Below are 27,238 nucleotides of genomic sequence, written 5' to 3'. Positions count from 1 at the left end.
AGACACCTAGAAATTCTCAGAAAAGATGCGAAACCTTTGTTCAAAGACTTCTTCAGTATTGTGATAGCTGGTAGCTAGTGATGCTTCCTGTTCCTGGTACTGTGGAAGATGCTAGGAGACTATCCATTGTTAATTCCTATCAAAATATCATAGTACTAATTTACAGAGTGTGCTTTGACAGACATTCTTCCAACGCCGTTCTTTTGTTGAAGGAACTGATGTTAGTTATGCTAATTAGGAAAAGTGCTTTGGAATGAAATCCCAAATAACGGTTATGTTTATGACGAGCTTGGAACTTCCATGATACTTGTGAAACCAAACCAAATTTGAAAATGATTTTCAATATATGGAAAATGTAACTGTAATTGTTGAATAGTCTCTAAGGATGTTAATACTTGGATATGAATTTTCAGATATCTTACTTGTAAATGAAATATTTTGAATTAATTTTATTTAATTGTATCTGGGTGAAACTCAGTTTGCCTCCATGTAAGTCCTAAAAATAATGCTTTATCTTGAGTGTATATCATTGACAGTAAAGAAAAAAAATCTCCAAACTTTTCAATGATTAAACCATTTGGATGTATCCAAAGAGATTATAATGTTCAGTATGTGACTTTTTTTTATTACTGTCATCTGATTTCAGAGATCAGCAGATGGATCAAGTCCAGAAGATGGAGATGGTAAGAGATTTGATTATGCGATTAAAAAACATGAGTAAATGTGTCTCCAGGATTTTGTGCATTTTCTTTAATTGCCTTTTTCTACAGAATCTGATCGAGAGGATGGGAGCTACTGTCCACCTGTGAAGCGTGAGAGAACTTCATCTTTAACTCAGTTCCCTCCTTCTCAGTCAGGTAAATGTTGCTATAATATTATATATGAGAGGTGGGTTTCTTTCTTAGACTTTTTTTTCCAGTCATGTCATTGGTCTTATTATTGTCTGCTGTGCTTTGGCTTAAGACCACAGCAACCATGTACTCTTTTTTTTTTTTTTTTTCCTGTGGTTTGTGTTAGCAAATTCAGTGAAGCCCAAAGCAGTTGATAGATACTGTTTTTAAAATATTTTCTATCTGTAAGTGTATATATATCTGTAGTTTCAGCTTTTAGTCTTACATTGTTTAATTGAAGAATTTACCAGAAATCTTCTTGATTTATTGTGATCAGCTTGTGTTTTAACAAATTTATATAATGCTACTTTTTTCTTAATTACTCTGTCAGGCAAATCTTCCAAGTCTTAGGTCATGCTTAAGTTGTTTTAGTCCTTTCCTTTTCTCCTATTTCTTTTAAAGTGGAGAGGATTCAGTCCATTTCAGCAACATTCTCACCTGGCAAATGCAAGAGAATGACTGCTGCCAGTTTGTGTATATACAATCAAGGCAGCAAAATCACTGGGAAGGCCGGGGGTAAATTCTTGCAACTCACATATGTGGGAATGGTCATGTTTGATATTTGTGTTCATCCACAGGAATGATCTCTAAAATTTATACCCTCTCTCTTCACAGACAAAATGAAGATTTTTAGCTTTGGTCAAGAATTATTTTAATATATGTCAGTGCTTGGGGCAGGTTTGGAGTCTTCACTACTTTGTTTCCATCATCTTAGTTGAAATAAAGGACATGAGAAGAACAGTAAAGGGGAGAACAGTAAAAAATATTCCTCTAACATAGAGCACATTCAGGGACTGTGACTAAAAGATGAAAACTTAGTTATTTTGCTTTTAATTTTAGAGAAATTAATGACTATGGAATTCAAAATGTAGTTGCTGATATTTTACGGGCACGGTATTCTCATTTCCTGCTGCTGGTGCTAGTCATGGGAAGAATCCCTCCTCAAGATCTCGATTTTCTTGTGTGCAGCTTAGTGGATTTCCAGGTGCGGTCCTGTTAATTGAGTACAGTTCAGGGGACCACTGTTGCTGCTGTCTGCTTGCTGATCACTCTTAGTAAAAGAGCACTGTCTACACGAAAATAATGAATAAGGGGTTTTGGTGTGTGGAATTTCTGTTAGTAAAGCAGAATCTTGGACCTTATATTACTAGGTTCCCTATAATCACTAACTCTTCTAGTCTGTAATGCCTTTATCTTTTGAGATCAGAATCACTAAAATCTCAGATTTTGCTTAATGCTACCATTTGCTAAGAAGTAGAGGAAAACAATTTATTTGGCTCTATTAGGTTATGTACTGGATATTTCAGGAGTCCAGCATACTTTCTCAAGCATCTTCTTGGTTAATGCATTTTGACTGGATATGGTCGTTTATTCCATTTGTCTCCCTTGTTCTCTTCTGATGTGTGTTGTTGTCAAACAGTGACAACTTTGATTGCAATTGCAACTTCCATAAAGGCTACTTTGAATACTGCTGACAATATTTGATGACCTTGGTTTACAGAAAATCTTTCCTTTTCCAAACCTCTTAAATTTTTTTGTGGCGTTATGTTTCTCTCAAGTGTAGGGAAACTTTGCTCATGTGAAACCTGCATCATGTTTGAGCTTTAGGCAGATCATAATAAAAAGAGAGAAGATGGAATTAAAGGAAAGAAACGAGTAAGAAAAAAACCTTAAATACAAAAGGCAAGTGCTTTTTGTACATCTTTTAGTATAACAGTGTTCAGAGATGAGTTTCCTTTCTCTTTTCAACATACTTAAGCTTTTACTCCATCCTCATAAAAGCTGAAAGATCTGATAAATATTGTCATACTTTACCTCATGCAGGATCATCTGTTAGAGACAAAAACCCAAACTGCTATTGTTACCTTTTGACTCTTGACACACGTACCTCTTGCTCTGATCACCATTATTTCATAAACTCCATTGTCTGTGATTCTTTGTACAAGACCAAAAGTACTTCCACTGCTCTACAGGGCCTTGACCAAAGTATTTATTACTTGCTTCTTTAGGTCCTATCAAAGGGTGGAAAGGAAACACTGTCCTTTTGCCTGTTCGTTCCAAATATTTTTTTTACTCTTGTTGTCTCCTATGCTTAAGTGTGACATCTGCAAATACTCTGATACACTCTCCTTTGTAGAATTTTTATCCTTATAGGGCAGTTCAAACATAAGTTGCCTAGCTCTTAGTGCAAATGATGCTATCACTCTTGAGCCTTTTGAGAAGCCCAGGTGTTAGTTTCCACTATTTATCAGGCATTACATTCCTTTCTGCCCTCTCTGCAGAGACCTTTTGAAATGTTATACGTGTTTTGTAATGATATTATATATTGTAACATCACTTTTAATTCATAGTTCAGATACAATTCAGACTGGGAATCCTGTGTTTTATTATTTTTCCAGAATAAATGAAATTTGCTCTTTCTTTTAGGAGAAACTAAGGGGATTTTGTGGACAATGACCTGTTTACTTCTGTGGCTATAATACTGTTTTATTTTAGAAGAAAGGGAAGCCTAAAATAAACAAAACAAATTACTAGAAAAATTATTTTCAGTTTGCACCCTTGATATATCTGGGAACAAAGTTCGTAATTAAGAACAACATACAAAACTTCTCTTTACTTCTCCGTTTCCTTGGCTGCAGTAACAAAAAACAACGTCTTTATGCCATCAAGCTTCTGTGAACCCTCTACAGGCAATTCTGACTCTGAACCAGGTGAGCTTCCTCACTTTCTGCTTTTTCTCAGCAAACTGCTGTCAGTCTGTCATGATCCAAAGTACTCTGATACTTCAGAAGTAATATCGTATTTGGAAAAATGGAATTGGTGATGGTTCTGATCTTACAGCTGTTCTTGCTCGCTTCATTGCTTGATTTCATGCTTGCTGGAGGTAATTAAAATAACAAATACCAAAATTCTTAAATGCTTTGAGAGTGGTGGTAGAAGACTGCAATATGACTCTCTGCCCACCTGTTTCCCTTAAATGAAAATTAACCTCAACATAAAACTTACCTACTTTGATACGACTTTTTTGATACTGAAAATCAAATCAACCATAATCTGTGGTCATGATTATGTTAATCCATGACCTGTGACAGTAGCACTTTGTTAATCACCGTTGTTCTGTGGTTTGGTTGTGTTGGTATTGATGTATTATGCCTAATGGCATGAGAATGACAAAGTACAGTAAGATGATAAGGTGCTGCATTGTCTTACTCTGAGCACAGCCATTATGCTCCTAAAAGGAAGTATTTTATAGTTATACCTTGTGAGTTCAAAAATCCACAGCTGTTACAAAATATGAAGTATTTTTGAGATATTGGTGATTTATCTGAAGCCGTAACTGTAGTGAATGCAAGCAGAGAAGAATTCATACTATTTGTAAAAGCAAATTCATACTGTAAAAGCATAAGGTAAAAGTTAATGGAATTACAAGAAACTAATACTAAGCAATTAAGTTTAACTTAATTTATGATAATTAGCAGTTGAGTCTGTTAGCCCCTGTCATGTTCAGTCATACTTTTGATTGTTCTTTCTTTAGTTTGATTTTCACTTAAGACCTCTACTACCTCCAAGTCCTTCACAGAAGGAGCTCCATTTCTCTTGTGAAAACAATGTTTCATGTTTCTTCTGAAAAACAATTTTGAAATTTTTTTGCAGCAACTTGTGTTTCTGTCTTTGATGTATATTTTCTGTGACGATCACTGGAAATTCAGACTTCTTTTGGAGGAAAGGAATTTGTTGTTTGGCAATCTCTTTATGATTTTGGATATTTAGAAAACTTGTGGGTTGTTACAGTGGGGAGAGCATGAGGGATTTTGACTGATGAATGTATGTGGTATGTTACAGCTATGTCCTTGTAATTTTGTATTTTGCTTCTAGAGGAAAAGAGCAGTGGATTCCGGCTGAAGCCACCAATACTTATCCATGGTCAGGCACCCAGTGCAGGTGAGTTCAATGTTTTCTGGAGCAATAGAAAGAAAGCAGTTCAATCATTTTACTTACTTAGGCGTTTCCTCAAACTGCTATTGTAACTGGAAGGTGGCAATGCCCAGAGTGCTTATGCCCATATCTGCTGTGTAATGTGTATAGACACATCAGAATTTTGGCTTCAATCTGTCATGCATTTCTAAAATGTGTCTTCCAGTTGTCTCTGCTTAGCATGTTCTGATTCAATTCTTAGAGTAATCCTGGGCTCCATTAACTCAATTCCTTTGGTAGGAAACTGGAACAAAAGGAGTGCTCCAGGGGTGCACTGTACAAGTTCCAGCCATTAATGAGCGCTCAGTCTGGGACCAGGTTAGAGCAAAGTCTGCTGCAATATTGTTCACTTCCTTCTCTCCCTGGCTTTTGACAATAGGGTGGATGTCTGGTCCTTGATCCTACCTGTTCTGCTCTACAGTTTGTCTGTATGGTTTGGTTCTTACTGAGTTTCCTGTTTGCTGATGTAGATCTGGCCAGTGTGGGAAAGACAAATATCACAGCTCCTTAGGAGCTTGAAGGGGGGAAAAAAACCAAACTATTTTGGTAATGGAAGTTGTTATTTGTTACATCTACATATGGAAACTGTTTATTTCATTTGCAGGAAGAGTAATAAATTTTAAAAAGAACAAGTTTTTGAGCGGATATATGAATGTTTGAATTTAGGATAGTTATTTCAGTTGTTGTCGAGCCCTTTGACATGCCTTTTTCAGGGTAGCCTGAAATGGAACTAGTTGCAGAATATTCAGCTGAGTTGCTATGAGAAACTTCTGTAGTATTTTATCGTGTCAACAGTTCAACTTAGTTCTCCTCAGTGATGAAAACTGAAACTTCTTGGATTGACACAACCTTCTAGAGTTGATGTTAAGATGTTTGGTTTCGGGTTTTTTATTAGGTTGTTTAAGGTCAGTTGGCTTTTTGAATCAGAGTGGATTTAGAGATCTAGTGCTGTGTATCTTACTGTAGCAAACCTAAGAGGCCAAGTTAACTCAAAAAGGTTGTTAAATGAAACAGCATGTAAGACTATTACAATATCAATATATTTGATTGTATGAAGAACAAAAAAAAAAAATATTGTTTACCAGTATCTGGAAATTACTTTATTGAAAGGAGGAAAGAAGTCTTGGAATGTGTAGTTGAATAATAAGTCAGTGAAGAAGTAGGATTGGTGTGTACTGTTAATTTCCCTGACATTTTGAATTTTGAGTCAGTCATAAATTCTCCTTGTATGCTTTTCTGGATAAGGTAGAGAATATATTTTAAAGCGTCTTTTAAGGCTAGGAAGTTATCTTCTCTGTTTGGGACTAATTCTGTTTTGAGGCCAGGTGAGGGATGGGAAAGAAGGGGTGGAAGCTTTTTAATGTCTGATTTTCTGGTGTATGCTCTGTTGGAAGCAGAGAAGATTAGATGAAGCTGAAATTTTCAACTTAAGCTTTATAGCTCTTGAAAAAACTTTGTACTTGCAGGTCTCCCTAGCCAGAAACCGAAGGAACAGCAGCGAAGTGTGCTACGTCCAGCAGTATTACAGGCACCACAGCCGAAAGCTTTCTCACAGATGGGTAAATAATGCTTTTGATTTCTAGAATACTGCAGAGGGAGAACAAAAATACAAAATCTGTTTAGTGTAGTGATTTGTTTTTACTTAGTATACACCTTTGTTTTTCTAGGTTTCTCCTTTCAGAAAAGAAACATCTTAAATGTTAAGTATATCTGTGTAACATAAGGAATAACACAGTTTGAACCTTCAGTTTTTGTGTAGGATGACTGTCTGACATTGTTAGGCCTCTAACTTTGGTCTAATCCATTTTTGGAATAAAAATACTTTAGGGGCGTGGATTGGCAATCTTAAATGACAGAATTGACTGTGGTGTAGTTGAGGTACTGCTGATCACTTGAACAGCAGTAGTAGACTTCAGCTGACTGCACAGTGGTACAAAATGTCTGAATCACTAGGAGGTGCTGGGAGTCTTGGGGACCCTTTTGGAGTTGGGATTTCAAGATGCAATTTTAATTCTTAAGTTTGATCACGTACATTATGCTTATTGTATTGTTGTGGAATTTGATATAGCTAATAGAAATAAGCATGATTGAACACTGGAAGTTAAAGCAAAAAAACCTGTTCAAGGTGTCCATGTCTCCTAAAGTATGTTTCCCCAGCCCCCTGCCTTTTCTTATTTGGAAGTTCAGTTGAACTGAAACACAGTAGCTTCAGTTAATGCTGAATCTGGCATAGAACCAAACATTTCTAGCTTGATTTCTTGGCATGCCTGTTGGCATAGATTGGGCTCTACAGAGGACATAATATTGGGGTACAAATTTTCAGTGGGAGCTCCATATGTGAGTAGCTACATCAGTCCAAAGAGAAGCCCTGCTGGCTGTGAACAGTATGAGATTGGAGCAGAGTGGTTGCTTGCAGTTGTATGTGTTGAAGTTCCTGCAGTGTTTGTATAGATTAAGCGGCTTTTGCTGGCTTAGTTTTCTGCATTGGGAATTTTGGTTCTGCTAAGAATTGCTGAATCATGTTCCTCATGTCTCTTGCAAAATACTTTGGGAACTCTGTAGTTTACACTGTAACGTTTCATGGACTTAAACAAGAAAACAGCATGGAATTTGCTATAGAAAACTTTTGGGACAATTAAATATCTGGAGAATTTTTATGTAATTTTCTCATTCCTTATTCCAGGTCTCAGCAGTGGCACGAATGGTGTAAATATCCCACCAGATTCTGCAGCTACATCAGAATCGCTAAGTAACGCAACACTGAGAAGTTCTGACTCTGAAGACAAGGTGAGTTGGGGAAGAATTGGAAGGACACTCAAGGTGACAGACTTTAATACTTTCTGAACAGTCTGTCTGTTTAGTAATGTGAGTGCAATTTCATCTGCAATAGCCCCCTTACCTATCCATACTATGGTAGTGCACTTTAGGTGTAGTAGTAGATTTTATACTGTCCTAACAGTATCATATATTTATCTTTACTAACACAAGAATTGTAACAAAGATTACTTGAACACGCAGTTTAGAATAGTTTTTCATATCTATTTTCCCCTCACCAAATATAAAAAAAAAAAAAAATGCTCACTTTTGCTTCTATTCTCATTGGTTCTTTTTAGTCCTTCTAACTTTTATTTCTAGCCTTGCTGTAAAATCTCACTGCTGCTTGAGTGATGCCATTTCTACCATAGATATTGAATTCCTGTAATTTGGGTATCTTGGTTCTGCCTGATAGTTAGAATACTGCTTTTTCATCTGATCGGATTGCACGAAGAAATATATCATACTCTTGCCAGGTCTGACTGGTGCTTCTGTCAGGCCAAAGCCTAGGAAGCATTTACTGAATTCTTCCCATCTGAAAAGGCTTTGGTTTTGAGCTGGGCAAACTGAGCAGTTTGTTCCACATGTTCAGCCTTCCTTCTTAGACTGCCGAGCGAAAAGTGATCCCTGGCCCATGGATGATGGTTTTACTGGTGTTGTCTTGATTTCTAACAACTGAATGTGGAATGGTGTTGGGAAATGTGAGGATGGAAAGCATACAGGCAACTGAAGTGAGTGAGTAACACAAAGAAGCTTAGAGACAGCAGCTGGTACTGGGTAAAAACCCAGAGGCAGCAAATAAGTGCCCTACAGGAAATGGTGGAGGGAGAGTGCAGGTAATAAGGGGCTGAAAAGCTTCAGCTAGAGGAAAAGGCATCTAAGTGCATTAAAAGTTGTTTATTTGATACCTTGAAAGGAAAGTAATGACACAGTTCCTACCCTGCTCTGTATGAAGTGTGTCCAATCCTTTAATTCCTGCAGGTATTGAGCTAACTGTTGGCATCTTAAGATATGTTGACTGAGAGCATGAGGAGGGCGTTTGGGGATTTTGAGGGGGTGTGGGTTTTGAGTGGTATTTTAGGGCTGTTTTTTTTTGGTAGCTTCATTAAACAGTGGGGTGATTTTGATGGCACATTGAGCATAGAGGTTGTATTGTGAACGATGCAAGAGTATGCAATGGTTTACTTGAAATGGAAGTCTCAATTTTGAAGTCTGACTATCTAAGTGAAAGGACTTCAAGTGTGAAGGGCTTTTTTTCTGAGGTTTAGTGAAAGACTACTGTCGTAATTAATTAGCAATAAGTGAATTAATTGCATGGATCAGTATGAAGTCTTTGTGGGACGTGCTTTTTACCTTTGTGTATGTCATTAGGGAGACCCTATACATTTTTAACAACCAAAAGTCCTCCTGAGTTTTTTAAATCAAAGACCAGAAATACTGACCTGGGAGGAAGTTTTCCGATAGGAGAAAGCTCTTAAATCTAGGTGGTAAGGATTGCTGAAAGCTAAGTATTAAATGGTATGAAGTTTCATAACTGAACATTTAAGGAGGGTGGTGGGATGTTCTACGTCTTGGCATTTGTAGTCAGCTTCATCTGCCTGAAGCTTTCTAGCACACCTATAAGTAATTGGAGTTCACGTAGTAGTGTTAAATGCTGGAGTCTCTATGCAGAATATTAGATTGTGTGATAAGAGTGAATGGTTACTTCTGGAATTAGAATTTTCATATTAGTAATTGTATCTGCATATCTGTGGCATAGATTTGATGTACCACAGAGAAAGCTTCCTTGTGAGGGCAAGTATGTGGTGTTTTGCAGTTATATGTGAGCCTTGTCTGCTGTTGTTAGAGCAGATGTGAGTCAGGTCTTATTTTACTGGCAGAAAAAAATATTATTTGATGTCTCTTGTGCTTATACAAGGTAGCAGAATGGGAATGTCCTCTCTGATGGTGGTTCTACTTTGAGCATCTCTGTGGCAACCTGTATCTATTTGGGCTAGGTCTTGTCTCTGTCCTGAAAATTCTCAGGAAACTGCAAGAGCCCTAAGCAATATAGATCTTAGATGGGTACAAGGTACAGCCTTCTATTCAGCCTCCCTTGATTGGTGGGAAAGTCTGGTGACTGCAAGTAATCAGGTGTACAGGAAAGCTTGATGGGCAGCTGTTCAAGCCTCCTATGCATCTCTTGGCCTTTTTGGCAGCAAGGAGATAGTGATCCTTATTGAGAAGGTGGAGGACCTGTTAAAGAGATCCTAGGCTAGTGATTTTTCCTGTTGTTCAGTAGAATGCTCCTTTACTCTGTACCATTAAGTGGTGGATGACTGTTTCTGACTACCAGCAGATAGAGGATGTCTTTGAAATGCCAGAGTTAGAATCTGGCAGATGACACAGCTAGGTTATGTCCCTTAAACATAAAATGGGATTTGCAAAACTGCTTTGGACCCAATCCAGTGTTTTCCTGCTGCTTTCTTTCCCCTCTGCAATATGTATGGAAAGTGCCATGGCTGGAGCCCATCTGAAGCACCTGTGGGCAACAACACCCTGCGTGAGAAACCAACAGGAGGAACTGGCGATCTGTGTGCAGTGACAGTTCTGTAACCTCACTGGGATCACAGATACAGAAGGTTCACTTGGACAACTGGAGCACTGCATTGGACACATACGGACTTTTTAGGAAGTAAAGGAGGAGAGACAAGGAGGGAGGTGGGTTCTGCTACGCTTAAAGAAGCTGCTTGTATGCAGAGGCTTTGGTTTGGGAAAGGTGCTGTGTCAGTCAAGGCTTTACAGGTTAAGATCAGAAGGGAAGTCAACAAGGGGGAGATTAAGGTGAACTTTCACTAGAGTTGGACTGATCTAGAGAAAGTAGCTAAAGTCCTTGGAGAACTAGAAGCTTCACAACTGCAGACCTTGATTCTAAAGAGGAACTTTAAGTACTTTGACACCTGATAAAATAGCAACATGTCATGGTAGAAAGACTCCTGGAGATTTTAGGAATAAGCTGGACAGGTGTTTTTGCAGATGTTAGATAAGTTGACCAGGGCGGTACTCAGCTGGACGTGGTATTCACAGCAAAGAACAGGTTAGAAATACAAAGGTTGAGAGTAGCTGTGATTGCAGCAGCTATGAGATGGAGTTTGAGATCCTGAGGGAAGCAGGGAAGATAAGTACCAGAATAAAGACCCAAACTTCAGGAGGGAAGACTTCAGCTTGTTGATTGAGCTTGTTGGTAGGATCCTGAAGGACAGAAGGGCTCAGGAGAGCTTGTTGCCTTTATGGACAACTACCTCAGAGAATGAGTAGTTTATCCCAATGTACAGGATTGTGCAAGTGTGGCAGGAGGCCAGCGTGGATGAACTGGGAGCTTCTTGGAGTGTACATAAATTGAGAAAAGTCAAGATGTACACAAGGATTGCCTGGATGTCTGGGGAGAGAACTGGGAAAGCCAAAGCTTATCTGGAGTTGGAAATGACCGAAGATGAAAAGGCTGTTCAAAGGGCTTCTACTGGTGCATTAGCAGCAAAGGCAAGATGATGGCCTACTGCCAAATGTTGAAAGGAACCTAGTGATGAAGGACATGGAAGGAATGTGTGAGGGGTCAGTGCCTTTGTCTTTGCTTTTACTGGAGAAGTGTCTACCAGGTCCCTTTTCATAGGGAAAGTTTGGGGGAGTGAATTATTACAGTAAATTTACTTAAGGACTGTCTAAGAAAGTTTGACATATACGAGTCCCTGGGACCAGACATGAGTGCTGAGGGAGCTGGCTGTCAGTGTGAGACCACTCCCTATTATCAAAATGTGCTATGGGAGGTCCCTGTTTCTGGGGAAGAAGAGAACATGGCATACATTTTCAAGAAAGGCAAGACATGTTCTGGGGAAATAGAAACTGCTCAGCCCCTTCCTCTCCCTTCCTAGTGAAGGAGTCCAGGGATATGAAGTGACTGAGGGCAGCAAGCATGGATAAAACATGGTGACCAACTTGTTTGTTTTCTTTCCCTATGAGATGATTGGCTGTGCAGAGAGCACTGCTTGTTGGTTTTGACTTTAGCAAGGTCTTTGACATGGATAGTCTCCAGTATCATTGTCATAGCCAAATTGGAAAGGGATGTACTGGTTGGGTGGAATTTAAAAGTAGGTGGAAATTTGGCTGAACCAGTGAGCACCAAGGGTAGCAGTCAGTGGTTGAAAGTTTGATGGGTGATCAGTTACTAGAGGCATTCCTTTAGGGCTGCTATTGAGGTCAGTACTATTTAATGTTTACATGAACAACCTGGCAAGGTGGAGTGAATCTTGTTAACTTTGTGGATGCCAGTAAACTGAGGGAAGGGGAAAATAGTCAACATTGGAAGGCAAGGCTGATCAGAGGGATCTCAGCAGGCTGGAAAAATGAGCCAAGAGAAACCAACTGATGGTCAATAAATGCAAAGTCCGGTACCTGGGGTGAGTTAACCCATGTGTCACAAAAACTGGAGAGTAACTGGTTAGAAAACAGCTATTCAAACAAGTGCTTGGAGTTCCTGGTGTTGCATGAAGTATGTTAAGACAAATTTTCATATACAGAATTTATTAGTGGGGTCTGTAGCTGATAGTATTACTTCTAAGGGTGAGTTAGTTTGGAGGAGGGGAGAGCAAAAGGAGAAAGAAAGAGGAAAACTTCCCATGGGCCAGCCAGAAAGACAAGTGACAGAGGTTCCCCAGTCAGGAATCTTCCCCTGGTTGTCCTCTCCAGTGGAGCAGGTGATACCCCATAATAGTCTTCCTATAGTAACTATATAATTTTCATCAGGATATGCTCAAACTTCCTAACTTCCTACTGTTGGTTTTTGTTTGTTGGGTTTTTTTGGGTGTTTTTTTTTTTTTTTTGCTTATGATGCTGTTAATGCTGATTGGAGCATGCTTTGAGGCAGCTGCTCTGTGCCGATTAGTTGTTAGGCTTTTTGCAAGCATATTGTTGGGTCTTCTAATGTAAATTAGAAGCTACAGGGTAGGAAATGAGAAGGAGGGGATGAATTTCCGTGCTGGTTGCAATTGCTTTCCAACAACACTATAAGGGTTTTCAAGTGCAAGGCCCTGAGTGTAATGGGATGAGAACTATGGTATGAGAATAATAGGGGAAAATACTGCCATGGCAGCTGCAGTGAAAGGTTAGAGCCTCTAATGGAGAGCAGGCTGCAGAGGTGCAGCATAGAAGAAGGTTCTTAGCAGGACAAAAGGTTCAGGAACCTGAATGTTCTGTGCAACAGTGAACAGCAAGTTGAACATGAATGAGCAGTGCAGCCTTTTGTTGATTAAGACAGCATACTGTGCTGATTAACTAAGACTGCAATCATTAGGTTCAGAAAAGTGATTATTCCCCTTCATTTGCCACTGGCGGGTGGCACCAGGAGTATCATGTATAGTTTGGGGCTTACCAGTGCAAGATAGATATTTACAAACCACCAGGATGACTAGTAGCTGAAGTGCGTGATGTCTGATAAGAGAGTGAGAAAGCTAAGTATGTTCTGCTTGGACTAGAAGGGAATTGGATTGTCCTCAACTATCTGGTGAGGGGCTGTAGCAAGGTAGAACGAGACTTGGAAGTGCCTACCAAACAAATGAGAGGCTGCAATTGTGGGGAAGGGGGGATTCCAGCTGGATATTAGGACAGAACTATCATATTTAGTGTGGTCAGACATTGAAGCAGGCTGCCAAACTGTAAAACTGCCATCACTGGATTTTTTTGAGACTTAACTGTACGAGTCCTCAGGTAGCCTAGCATAATTTTGAAGTTAATGCTGCTCTGAGCACAGTTTGGACCAAATGATTGTTAGTGCTCCCCTTGAACCTCAACTACTCTGATTCATTAAGAAAGATGCTCTGAACAACAACAGAGGACTTTTTTTTTTTTTTTTTTTCTATAATGCAAAATCTGTCTTGTAGCTCAGCAGATGTTATTGACTTGTCATTGTAAAAGACTGTGTGACTCACCATGTCATAATACAGGGGTTTTTGTTTAAAGAAACTCAATTACTTAGGGTAAAGTTTCCAATTTCTTTTCTTTAGGCAGGAGAATATCAGAAAAAAGAGTCCAACAACACTTCAGATGATGACGGCTCTGAGAAGGTGGAACTCAATGCACAGCAAGCATTTGTATTTGGGCAAAACTTAAGAGATAGAGTTAAGGTAAACACATGTTTGTTATCTTGACTAAGAGTTGATGTATGTAAGTGAGGGTAAGCAGGGGAATAGATTATTTGTTGGAATGAGCATTACACACTGTTCATGAAATACTTTGAAGCCACTATATAACAGGGTTAAAACCTCCACATATATATGCAGAATTAGAAGCTGTGAACACAGTTCAGTTGGCTATTTAGTAAAACTGGTCTTATAGACATTTAATAGCATAAGAAGCTTTTTCAAAAGTAAATGCATCTACTGCAGTCATAGGTAACATCTAAAGCTCAGTGCAATGGAATGTTTTTTTCATTTTCTCTTACCTTTTGGGTCAGAATTAAGTTTAAATATGTTCCTAAGATGTTCCCATGTAACCAAGACTTTACAGAAAAGGTGAGAAAAGAAAAATAGGGCAGCCTGTGTTCAAACCTGTGCGTGGAGTCATTGAGTTGCATTGTTAGTACCTCCTGCTGAAGACAGGTTTGCGCAAGTTTGCTAGCATGACAAAAGAAAGTAATACTGGGACATAGGCTTGTAGAAAGCGTTTGTGGATGGAACTTTGTTTCGAGAAAGAACAAGCTGAAAATTTTGTGGTCAGTAATTCAAACTGTCAATATATACTTGTTCTTTTTCTAGCTAGGAGATGAAAGTGATGAAACTGCTGATGTGCAGAATGCTGGCCTGCCTACATCAGATGTACCTTCTGCAACAAATTATTTTCTACAGTACATCAGTTCCAGGTGAGAGTACAGGGAAACCTCTAGGACAGTTGCCCTTATTTTGTGTTCAGAATTATTTGTGATTTTGCTCTTTATTGGATGCAGGGCTTATACTGGGTCAGTGGGAACATAAGCTTCTGAAGAATGAGATTGCAAACTTCAAATCTGGGGGAATCCTCAATCGTCTGGTCAAGGGAGATGCATTTGACATCATTTACTTGGCCATGGCCTCACCAATGCCTCTTCAGAAAACTAGGAAGCATAAGATGAGAGAAGCTTCTCATGAATGATTAGAAAGAAAGTGATGGAATAAGTTGGAGCTACCAGTAGAATCTTGTAGAGATCTGTGCAGTATTTTTGTTGTTCAATGTGTTTTGTATGTGATATGGATAAGGGGAAGAATAGTTTAAATGTGCATGATAATAATCTTGTCAGAGCAATATAGAGGGCGCGTATGAATAAGCACGATTTAAAGGTTTGTTTGGTTCTGCTTGAATCATATAGTGACATATGTGCTCCCATTTTCCAAACTTACTGAAATGCACATAGGCTTGATTTTTCAAGTGGTCTACATTTTGCATATTCTCTTAGTAAGCATGCTGATGTCGTAGAGGCATGCCTGAAGGGAAGGCAGATGAACAATGACTTCTTAAGTTTTTTTTGAGTCTGTAAAATGGTAGAACTATTGTCCTTCCTAAATGGGATTTAAAATCTGCTAATAAAAATCCTTCATGGGAGGAGGATGCTTATTCTATAAGGAAGATGTGAGGGATGAGATTTGATTGTGAAGTTTCTTGGGGAGGCTGTAGCGTTTCAACTAGTCTAATAAAAGTCATTACCCATCCCTGCTACCTTTACTTTAGTTATATTGCAAGTGGTTTTGTGTGTTATTTCCCTTTCTGAGAAAATTGACCTCAAATGTGTAGTAGTTCAAGTTTGTGCACGTAGAATATGATTTAAAAAAAAGTATGTTGTATGATTAAACAGTAAGCCCTTGCTTAGCATTCAGCATTCTTAATTTGTTATTAGATATCTAAAGGGAAGATATTTACAGTAACAAAATCATCCGCCATCATTCTGAGAGAATTCTCATTCTGTAAAACCAGTATAAGCTCTCATGTCACTAAATTGAATTAATTTGTGCTTATGTTTCCGTGTCAACCAGTGCTTAATTTTTAAAGCCAGTGACAATTGCTCACATTTTGAGGAATTTTATCAGTAGAAGATAAGCATGTATTTTCCTGACTTATAAAACCATTTTTTGTTTTGTTTTTCAGTGTAGAGAACTCTACAAACAGTGCAGATGCATCTAGCAACAAGTTTGTTTTTGGACAGAACATGAGTGAGCGAGTCCTAGTGAGTATCCATTGTGTATGAGATGTTGTAATTTTGTGACTAGTTTGTGTTATGGATTCTCACTCGGGAATTTTGAGAACCTTTAATTACACTTGCCACTGGAGCATGGTTTTCTTTCAGTGGTTTCCTTTGTAGGTAACTTATTTAGAGTGCGGCGTGGGGGTTTCATTCTGAGCTATTGTCTGCATCAGGAGTGCTCTGCAGGATTTCCCTGCCAAGCTCTTCCAGTGTAAGGAGATTGAGTACCTTCTCTGTAGTACATGTGGTTCTCAAGTCCCTGTACTTTATGGCACAGCTTGCTGCTTTAAATGTTGTCTTCAATATATGTATTTGTTTTTGTTTGCTGTCCTCCAAATTGAGAAAAGTTGAGTTAGGTGACTCCCCCGATGACGGGATTTCAAGTCCAGCAGTAAGACAGCTGCCTCGGTACTGAGGGATGATTCAGGAAATTCTCTGTTCATTGTATACCACCCTAAGGTATAACTTCTCGTGCCCCACTATTTCATACTGTTGTTTTTATTGCTGTACTGGTATAAAAGGGAAACACCGAATGCTCTGCATTCGTACCTATCCTAACCACTGAGGAGGGAGCTCGGTCAAGTATGCCTTGAGTTGAACTGTACCTGAAATAGGTTTGCTTTGGTGAACATGACTTAAAAATAAGGGTTGAAATTTGGTTTCAGTTCAGGGGAAAATAATTTGCATGGGTTTTCAGGTCACACTCCATTCAATTCCTTGGCGGAGTGGTAGTAGGATAGCTTTTGCTGTGAAAACATGTCATCTGTGGTATTCTTCTTGTGCTGTATTGGCCTATAAATGCTAGGACTTCCCTCGGTAGTTGATGACTAGTCTTGTTCTGCAAAATTAGTGTATGCTTTCTCTCTTCTGTTTACCACCTCTTCTTTTTGTGATAGAGTCCACCAAAATCAAATGAAGGTAGTGCTGAGAGTAATAAGGAGAACACTGCTACAGAGTCTGGGTCTGAATCATCTTCTCAGGAAGCCACACCGGAGAAAGGTGAAAAATAAAATATTCTTTTATGAATGGTAGTTAATCCTTGTTTAAATTATTGCATTTTTTCAGTATCTCATTACTTTATAAAAACATAACATTTTTATGTTGCCTTTACTGTCTGTTGTAACCAAAGATACAGAGTAGGAGAGCGGGAGGTGATGTGCTGGGTGCTATAGACTTTTGTCCTTTTGTCTTTAATATTAAACATGTACAGGCTACACTGTCTTTTTCATGGTGGTTCTGCAGTACTTGGAAGTACCTTCAACAGAATAAAAAGTATAGGGAATTAACAGAGCAGGTAGTTGGACCTACAGAGTGTAGAAGAAATGTGGCACACTGTTTTTTAACAATTCTGATATACTTCCAGTGAGTGGATGTCTGAGTCAAATGTATATTGTATTGAGTTGGTGCACCCAGTGTGTTGCTTGAACCAAGAACTCTTTGCTGGATTCTAGACTTCTGTGACTTCAGTTTGGCAAGATTTTCTGGAAATTTTGGGAGCTATGGCTGTCTCCAGCAACCTGCTTGCAAACCAAAATAAAACTGGAAAATTAGTTGTGCTGTATGTGTGTAAGCACAACTGTACAGCTGGTAGCAGTATCAGTGCAGGTGCAACTCCACATATGTAGGTGTCCACATGTTAGCAAGGGTTTTGAAATACTATATGCAGGGACAAAATTCTTCAGTAACTTACCTCTTCGGTCCCTTGTGTCTTCTTGTGATTTTAAAATAAGTCTTAAAAGACAAGCTTTAAATTCTGCTTTAAATTCCAATCCTATTTTTAATGTTCTATTAATGCCTGTCTTCTGTACTTTATTTCTCCAAATTCTGGTATACTTGTGTGAGACCTTTAAGTCTTACAAAAATATATGCTAATAATTCTCAAACTTTCAAAATGTTGTTCAGCTAATAATATTTCAGAATCACTGGCAGAGTCTGCAGCAGCCTATACTAAAGCAACAGCAAGGAAGTGTTTATTGGCGAAGGTAGAAGTGATTACTGGGGAGGAAGCAGAAAGTAATGTGTTACAGGTAAGAAAGGGATAAAGTAGAGGAGTTTTGAGTGTATGGGGGGATTCATATGGATGCCCAGTGAATGCACACCACCTGATTCCCTACAACTCGATTATCCTCTATATCTCTAATGTACTTCTTTGTGTTGAAATGCAAACTTTGGATACTTATTATCAGATCCTTCCCTTGTTTCTTAATTTCCTCTTTCTGAATAAATTTTAGTATTTGGGCCATCCTGTCAAATCTTAAGCATACTTTATTGAATCCATCACACAAAAACTTCTATCTCCTACAAAAGTATTATTTGAAGAAAATTTAAATGAACTAAATATTAAGTTCTTTAATTATTGTTCTACTGAAGATTTTTTTAAAACTCAGAATGGACTATTATGCCAGCAGTCTGGCTTCTTGCGTAGCAGAAACCATAAAGCAGTACTCAGGAGGTACTTGAATTACTGATGTTTTAGAAGGACATTCAATCATGACTTAGACTCCTGATTTTAATCATGATTTATTTAACTTTGTAGTTATTCATTAACTTAAATAACTTACCAACTTCAGTATGTCCTTAAGAAAAATGTGCAGGGTTTTTGTGTAAAACTGAGTTGTACATATATCTTTTTCCTCTTTTTGTCCTCCAATTACAGGGGTTTTTTCTTGATCTTTTAAGTTTCTCAGCACTTGAATGGTCTTATTTTTTAAGGATTGCTTTTTGTTCTTAACACATGCTGGTCTGTTTTGACACCAAACAGCTGCACTGTGTCAGTAACTGATGCATATTGCTTGTATAATCCTACAAAATAATAATCTGTAACGTTTGTCTTCTCAGACTTCTTTTTACCAGACAGGAAAAGTCTTTAGTTGTTCTGGTACTTCCCTGTTCCTGGGTGCTTCATGTAATCAAACAAGACACTGAAGAGATGAGAGTTCTGTTTCACCTAGGAAATCCACAACTTTTAGCAGTTGTGTACTTAATAGAGGACTGATTTGCATGAATATGTTGTAATAGACCTCTTGCCTAACTTCTGTTCTTCCCTGTGAACTTTAATGCACTCCCGAATGGGACTTGTACAGACAGAACTATGTTAATGTTCTAGAAATTGAGTATATAGAGTTATACAGAGTGTTCTGTGGTGCAGAAAATAAGAGAAACAGAAGGAACAAAAGTGGAAGTATATTCTCCACCTAGTACGTGCACGTATGTGGGGATCTTAAGTGGTGACAGTTTGATGTATGAAACCTCAGTGGTGACAATGAAGATGGACTAGAGTGGGGTATATAAAGTAGAGATGTTTGACAGGGCAAGAAAAAGGGAGCTTTTATGGGAAGCAGGAACAGTTCTACCACTGGAAAGTACAAAAGGTGTACTTTTTCAAACTGATGAACCAGAAAGGCAGGAAAAATAGTTCTTGTTTATTCATGACTCTGTGTGGGTCAGGCTTTGTGGATTGATAATGAGCTCACGTTTGTTCATCCTTTCTTCCTCAATACAGGAAGAATTTTGCTTTGCTTTCATTGTTCTGGGTCTTCCCAGCAACAAGTACCGCTTTCATTGGTGCAGAGTGCAGCTACAGCTTCTAAAAGAATTGACTGATTTAAGACTATAGATGACTCTTACCAAGTCTCTTACCACAATAAGTTTCCTTTGTGAAAGTTTGTAACTTATCTGAAAACTGTTTTTTGTTTGATCTCGAACACGAGTATTCTTTAAGAACATAAAGCTTTCGTTAATAAAACCTTATGAAACCAGACAGCATATTTTGAGGAATTTATTGCAAGAGAGAGGATGACTGCTTTGGCTTCCACAGTTATAAACAGTTTATAATTTCAGTATGGAATATGAATTTTTTTAACCAGCTGTAGGTGACTAAATACGAAATATATTATTACTTCAATCAACCACTATACTATAGAGATATTTTCTGTTGCAGATTCAGTGCAAGCTGTTTGTATTTGATAAAAACTCTCAGTCTTGGGTGGAAAGAGGTCGAGGACTTCTGAGACTCAATGATATGGCCTCAACAGATGATGGAACGTTACAGTCTCGTCTGGGTAAGAGGAACCAGGGGAAATGAGGTACTGGATGATAGTCAGTGCTATTTTCATAGGATACTTCAGGGACACGCAGCAGCATCCACTTTTAGGCTGTGTCTTAGCTACAGCAACTCAGAAGCAGTTTGGACCTTTTCTCTTGTTTCAATTTATGACCATTTCCTCCAAAAAGAGTATCTTTCAATATCCTCCTATTGTAGCAAATGTTCCAGTTACTTTTATCCCCATAAAAGCAAGCTGTATTTAGCAACTAGACTGTCTGACTAGAAATTTATGGTAACGTTCTTCAGATCTGGGCTCTTTGCTCTTTGGGACTCAGTGCTAGTGGTGGGGAAAGTCTTTCTGAATAGTGCACAATTGTTCAGACTGGCAGGAATGGGCATTACCCTGAGATTATCAGCTCGTATCCAACTACTGAACTTTGATGTATTAACATATAAGGCTTTGGACTGAGTATCTTTAGACATGTCTGAATAATCTTTAATAGCCTACATTCTTCTGATTAACAGTTGTGACAAGATTCCTGTTTTAAGGGCTTTCTGTTCATATTATTTGTAAAGAGACTTAAACTTTCATACAATAAAAAGCCATCTTGGCTGTTTTGAGCTTCCTGTTGTGTCGTTTTCCACCTAACTGATCTTGTATGTTGGCTTTAAGTGATGAGGACTCAGGGGAGTCTCAGATTAATCTTAAATACCAAGCTCTGGGCTCAGATGCAGATTGATAAAGCAAGTGAGAAGAGTATCCGGATCACCGCCATGGATACAGAGGACCAGGGAGTTAAAGTTTTTCTTATATCAGTGAGTACTGGGTTTTGTTTACATCTTAACCTTCCTACTAAAATTGGTGCTTGCTTAAATTGTAGTTGAGGTAACATTCCCATTCTTCTTTGCAGCCTACCTCCTTAGCACCACCCACCCCCCAAAGACAAAGGGCTTGGCAGACTTTGCTTGTCTGAAAAGCCTTACTAATTGTGAAAAAATTCCACATGAAAGGCCATCCTAGGAAGCCAGATTGTCTAAAGCATTGACCATGTTGTTGAGATCTGTTCCATGCCTACTGAGATTATAATTGTAGTATAAGATTAATGCAAATTATTTTTTGCTATCAAGGGTTATAGGCATTTGATAGGATTCTATGTAACAGCTTAACCAAAATTAGATCTGCCAGAACTTCTAGCACAGGAAAGCTGTCGTTGTCTGTCTGCAGCATGGGTGGATGTATAGGTGCTCACTGGAAGTGAAGCACTAAGTATTTGTCAAGAACACTGTGTTAGTAGTTAAGGGTAACACATTTTAACTTTTATTCTCTTTTAATACAGAGCATTCCAAGCAGTAGCAGGACAGTGAAATTGATTTCTGTGCTTGCTAAATGGGGAAACAACAATCCTAATTAGAATTACTAAAATGCTTGGGACATCATGATATAGTCAGCAAGAGAGGAAGGACATTCCCAAATGTTGGCTAAGAGCACTTAAGATTTGGAAAAGTCTGAACACATTCTTTTGACAAACACAAATTCTGCACAACAGGTTGCTAAAGAATTGTGTTCTTACAGATCAGAAATAGAGAACAGCAACCAATGATCGGCTTCCCCTGTGACATTAGGTTTGTAAGACTAGGATCTGGAGTCCCAGAGTAGAACTTAATCATACCAAATATTCATTGATGAAAAAAAATCAGTCAAATGAATGGATAAATATTTCTCAGCATTTTTCTATATATGAAAAGTTTGAGTTAAACTGTCGTCAGGTTATTCACTTTTGATTTGAGTATTGCTGAAAAGTATCTTGTATGGAATAATTTATTCACTACAGCACTTTGCAGGGGAACTTTGCAGATATAGAGGTGACAGATTTAAGTGACAGGCGGGGAGGATGGAAACAATTTTTTGTGAAAGAATCTGAGAATTGGGATTGTTACCTTACAGTTAGCTTGGGGTAATGGTAATAGTTAATATGAGGGCTTAATTGACATAGTGAAGACAGTTTCATAGTATTTCCTTTTAAATAATGTCCATTAAGTACTTAGCTCGATAGGCCTAAAAATTTACTCTTTTGAAAGCATAAAGTGGCCATTAACCTTTGAGAGTAAAAAAAATATATATTCTTGAGCAGGTGGTCACAAATGCTCCCCTCTGAAACAGCTGACCAGTATAAAAAGAGCGTGCTTAAAAAAAATTAAAAATTAAAAAATTGGAATAATCACCTGCCTGACTGCATGTCCATTCAGTTTTCTTATCTTATGTTGAAACTTTGTGTCAGTGCATCATGAAACAATTAAGTGACTTGATTACCATTAAGTGATATGTGAAGTTGAGTGATTGACAAACCTGGAAAAATCTGTATAAGACAAACTTTTTAATTAAAGATTTTTTTTTTTTTTTTTTAGCATAAGCTTTTAGGAGGGGTCAGGAAAGCTGTGTGATTTCTGGGTGAAGAAGGTTATATAAAATCAGCTAGTACTGGTTATGTTAGCCAGAGAAAGTTGGTGCTGAGCAGAGAATATACTCTTGCCATCAGTTTAGTATATCTTAACATCTTGCTATGCATACCACAACCCATTCTGACCCAGTTTGAAAAACCCTATATAAGAAAACTGAAAATTAGATTGTGAAATTTGTAATGACTGGTGTATATTATGTGAGCACTGTTTTACTGTGTTATAATTCCTTGCACCTTTTTCTTGTTTCTGAATATTAAAACAAAAAAAAAAATGTAGGCAAGCTCTAAAGATACAGGGCAGTTGTATGCTGCATTACACCATCGGATCTTGGCCTTGCGGAGTAGAGTGGAACAAGAGCAAGAAGTCAAGAATGTAGCACCTGAGCCAGAAGTAACACAATCAAATGAGGAGGACAGTGATGATGATGTCATTGCACCTTCAGGATCAGCTGGAAGTGGTAAGCAAGAAAATGTTTCCTGTTTTCCATACCTTCTTCTCTGTCATTCCTTAAGGCAGACTTCTCTCTGTAATCGTATCTTATAGATGTACTTCTGACCTGATACTTTTCACAGGTGCTTGTGGAATAAGACTCGTTGCATGAATTGACTTTTTTGAATGCAACTGTTTCTTGCTACTTCAAACTGATAAAAAGGCCCCTGTGCTGCTTCCATCTGAGTTACATGTCACAGTTTAGCAGAAGTTACCTGTGCTTCAGTTCTGGTTTTGTTTACAGGGTTTGGCTGAGTTGCATTTTTGCCTCTGTGGCCAAGGCTTGCATGTAAAAGCCCAAGGCAGTTGTATCAGGTACTTTTAGCAGACAGGATCCAGACCCTTGAGTAGAGTGCTGTTTGGAAAGCAGAAGGTTTACAAAGGGGTGTGGAAAGAGTGTAATTAATTTAGTTGTACATGAGGAGACCATAATTTAAGAAAAGCACTAGTTTTCAGTTTGAGGAAGGCTTCATTCCACACTCCCAACTTGGGAGTCATCTGTGCTTTGCTTTCCTGTGGTGTAGAACATCCAACCTTTGACAGAGACAAGTGCTCCATCCTGATTCACTGCAGGGGGAAAAAAAAAGGAGAAATTAATATGCAAAAAAGCAGTGGGTGGTTTGAAGAGGCTGAAAACTGAGCTTCTAGGCTCTGGGATGCTACTGGAATCCCCAGACCAGATTAGTCAAGAACGTAAAATTCTACAGTGGACAGAACTTAATCTGGAGAGGGAAGATGTAAGGTGGGGGGAGGGGGAATTCTACAGTTCTCATGCCATTGAAATCCTAAATCTGAGATTTCTGTAGGATTCTCAGGTAAGGTCTCTTATTGCAAGGCAAGAAAAAAAAAGGTATTTCTTATGACACAGAAAACTACTTTCTTTGTTTCAGGTCCTAATGATGAAGGTGATGGGCAGAATGTCAGTAGCACATAGCAGATGTGAGCCGATCTGCTTGCAAGGCTGCTGTGAACACCATCTTGCAGGCATCTCTGGATACCCCAGGCCAGCTACTATTTCAGGCAGTGTTGAAGGCTCCAGGACTTAAGAACTGTGCATCCCTGTTCTGTTTGTTTGGTTTTTTGGTCTGGATCAGTAGATTCCACACAAAAAAAGCAGACTTGGAAACTACCTGAATGTGGTTTCGGATGTGAAAGCTCATCATATTGATGAGCCAAAAAAAAAAAAACAAACCACAAACAAACAAACAAAAAAAAAACACCAACAAAAAACCCCACAACAAAACAAACAAACAAACAAAAAAAAACCAAACATTTCCCCTCTTCCTTGTAATCGAAATGGCACATCACAGCTTGTCACAGCTTTTCATTGGGACCTTTTGACTGTTTCTTCAGTAGTTCATGTCTTGCAGGCCTCCGAGAGAACTTTCCAACACAATTCCAACTTGAATTCTGCTTTCATAACCCCTACTCCCCCTTACGCGTTTCTGCCTCCTGCAGGGAAGCAGTGTCCTCACCAGTTCCCATGCTCACTGACTGCCCCTTTGGGTTCATTCTCTTTTTGGATTTCAGATGGGGCAGATTATGTTTTTACCTTTTGATCCCAGTGTAGGTTGTGGACACTGTTGTTCCCTGTCTAGTGGGTTTGTAAACAGAGAAACAAAACGTTGTGGTTCACCAGAAAAGCTTTTGTAATGCGGTAATAAGAGACTCTAAAGTCCACAGGATGTTTTGCTAACTCCTTTTCTTTCTTCCCATTTCATTATTATTATTTGGGGATTTATATTGTGGTGATAACTTTTTTATTTTAGTTTTTCAATAAGATGCTCTTGTGTGTTGAAAAAGTGAAACTATTGTTTTGTACTGTTCTTTTCTGTTACTATTTAAGGGAGAGCTAAGCCACTGTATATGATAGATGTTGCATACAATTGTATGTTTCTGTGGCTACAGTAAAGTGTAGGAGGCATACAGGTAACACCTTCAGAAAAGTTGATGAGGAAACAGCTGTTAGCCCTTGGAATAATAAAATAGGCTCATGTAATGAGCTCTGTCAGCCATTAAAATAAATCTGTATAATAAAGCAGCTCTCATTTAATGGCTTGATTCAACAAGCCATTTAAGCACTTGCCTGACTTAACTACATGTGAATAATCTTACTGAAGTCAATGCAACTATTCATGCTTAAAGTTGAGTACATTTTTAAATATCTTGCTGAATTAACGGCCTTAAATAGAAAATTAACTTCTAACCCTTCCTCTCCCTGTTCTGTTTCCTGAAGTCTTGCAGCATGAAGAAAAAGGTAATATTGCCAGCTTTGAATAGTTTGGGCTGAAGGATATTGTATTCTGTTCCACCAAAATAAAAGCAAGAATGTGTTTTCCTGTGTGTAATTCTGAAGTACTCCTACTGTAACCATAACTCACCTTTTGCTTTGGATGTTTTCTCATCATTTGGGCCTTTTGTGTGAAAGTTGAGTCTTATTTCATTATTAAAACATATGCTATATTCTTGTCCAGCAAAGTTGGAATTTGGTAGTTACCAAGATCATTGACCAGGTCACTTTGCCTAAAAATTCCCCAAACTGTTCTATTTCCTTCATAAATAGTTTACAGATAGATAATTTCTCACTTGCTTGCTCTTTCTCCTGTAGGTTAAGGAGATCTAAAATGTACCATTTAAAAGAAAACTATAAGGGAAGAAGCATTTAATATAGCATTAATTGAAAATGAAAATCCAGGTTTTAGCACAAAAGCAACTTTAAAATTATCCAAATAGCAAAACAGTCCTTATTGCCTCTATTTTAATGAAACACACTTTCCTTTACTGGGAGTCAAGAACATGTGCTTACCTGTTATCTGTTGTTAACCGTTGTTGGTGACTTCAGTGGTTGGGGCAGGGAGGTACTTTGGTTCTCCTGATAGCCTGTTTAAAGGAACATCTTGGATTACTTTTCTGGGGAGTAAAAAGGGCTAATGATTAGCTGTGCCACTGCATTTGTGATTTCTCTGGATTGTCCACTTAGGCCTTTTTGCATTTTGGTGGGGTTTTTTCTCCTTAGTTACGGGGTTTTTAACCATGCACAAATCTACTGATGCACCCCTTCTCAAGCAGCTCACTAACAGAAGCATAGCATGTTTCTTAATACCCACCCACAAGTGATCTGCATTTTGAATCTTGGATCTTTTTACACCAGGGTGCTCGGATTCAAACTACTCTTTTCAAACAACCTTGCAGTATAAAGCTGGTTGTTGTCAGCATAAGGAAAATTAATAAGGTGTCTTGGTCAGCAGGGCCTACCTGTGGAGAAGCGGGTGTTATTTCCTGGTCCCAAACTTCGTGGGGTCTATGCAGAGTCTAATTTTGAGGTGCTTTAGCTAAAATGAAATTGTTGGTGCATGAAGATTCAGAAAAATGGAATAAGTATGCTTGTTCTGATGGAGTTTAGTGGTGGTACACAATCACCTACAGCATTCTAAAAAAATCTGGCAACTATTTACTGGTACAGATTTTATTTCAGCTGGAAGTTTTGCATATATGTTCATAGTGAAGAGGAAAATACTACTGTGAACCACTAACAGAATTGGTCATAGATGAGTTAAGGCCCTGCACAGCAAGATTTAGTTAGGCCAAAGCAAAACTCTTATTTCACTCTCTGCTTTAAGCCTTAGTAAACTAGTGACAGGTAAAATCAGATGATGCCCATGTGTGTTGAAATATTTATGTAAGACTGTCATATCAAAATGTATGTGGGAACTACATTAAAACTTTTATTGGAAAACAAGCAAACAAAACACCCCAAGCCTGACATTTTATTTCCTGTGCTGGGCAATGGCTGCTAGAAGGGAGATTGATGACCAGGTTTGCCTTCTTACAACAGTCTTCCCTTTGCACCACCCTTCTGCTGCATCTTTGCTCTTATGTCTGTTGTTAACGTATGGATGTTGTTAGCAATTACTTGCTTCTGACTGATGTGGGCACAGCTTTTCAAATTTTCCATGAGAATAAAAAAGACGCTGAAGAGTGTAATAAAGTTGAACACATCTGATGGGGAAAATGTTTCAAGAACGGTGGTGTTACTAAAACCAGAAGTAAACCTCTTATCCATAAAAGTAATATTATACCCACAGGAGATACAACCATCAAGGTAAGAAAATGCGTAGTTACAACGTCCTTCCGTCGTCCGGTTCCCAGTGCATGATGTACTTCAGAGAAGACAGGGCAGGGAAAGATCTAAATGAACTAGTCCTCAGCAGTCCTCCACTGAAACCAGGCTGGGCAGATGTTCCAAACTGTTAGAAGCCCGCAGGAATAAAAAGCACCTCCAACTTTGTCATGACTCTTCCCCCTGTTCCCAGTCACCGAGGT

At 38.5% G+C, this 27,238-nt stretch overlaps 1 protein-coding gene across 4 annotated transcripts in view; it reads left to right on the top strand.

The window, feature by feature from the left end:
* RANBP3 (RAN binding protein 3) overlaps positions 1–26,664 on the top strand; it is a 48,107-nt gene extending 21,443 nt beyond the window's left edge. For 3 of the 4 annotated variants that reach the window (XM_042794491.1, XM_042794494.1, XM_042794493.1), the window contains 15 exons: positions 647–683; positions 771–857; positions 3,530–3,601; positions 4,767–4,832; positions 6,332–6,424; positions 7,549–7,652; positions 13,715–13,834; positions 14,465–14,568; positions 15,825–15,903; positions 16,818–16,920; positions 17,824–17,948; positions 19,862–19,982; positions 20,640–20,782; positions 22,703–22,883; positions 23,806–26,664. In XM_042794491.1, the coding sequence (XP_042650425.1) occupies positions 647–683; positions 771–857; positions 3,530–3,601; positions 4,767–4,832; positions 6,332–6,424; positions 7,549–7,652; positions 13,715–13,834; positions 14,465–14,568; positions 15,825–15,903; positions 16,818–16,920; positions 17,824–17,948; positions 19,862–19,982; positions 20,640–20,782; positions 22,703–22,883; positions 23,806–23,849 (1,479 nt within the window). In that variant the 3' untranslated portion in view covers positions 23,850–26,664. The remainder of the gene's footprint in view (positions 1–646; positions 684–770; positions 858–3,529; positions 3,602–4,766; positions 4,833–6,331; positions 6,425–7,548; positions 7,653–13,714; positions 13,835–14,464; positions 14,569–15,824; positions 15,904–16,817; positions 16,921–17,823; positions 17,949–19,861; positions 19,983–20,639; positions 20,783–22,702; positions 22,884–23,805) is intronic. The other variant, XM_042794492.1, reaches the window with a different exon arrangement.
* The last annotated feature ends 574 nt before the right edge of the window (positions 26,665–27,238 follow it).

This window comes from Tyto alba, unplaced genomic scaffold (genome assembly GCF_018691265.1).
Source record: "Tyto alba isolate M040663 unplaced genomic scaffold, T.alba_DEE_v4.0 Super-Scaffold_20000042, whole genome shotgun sequence".
Classification (NCBI taxonomy): domain Eukaryota; kingdom Metazoa; phylum Chordata; class Aves; order Strigiformes; family Tytonidae; genus Tyto; species Tyto alba.
The sequence above is the reverse complement of the archived record's forward strand: the minus strand, read 5'-3'. Positions and strand labels throughout refer to the sequence as shown.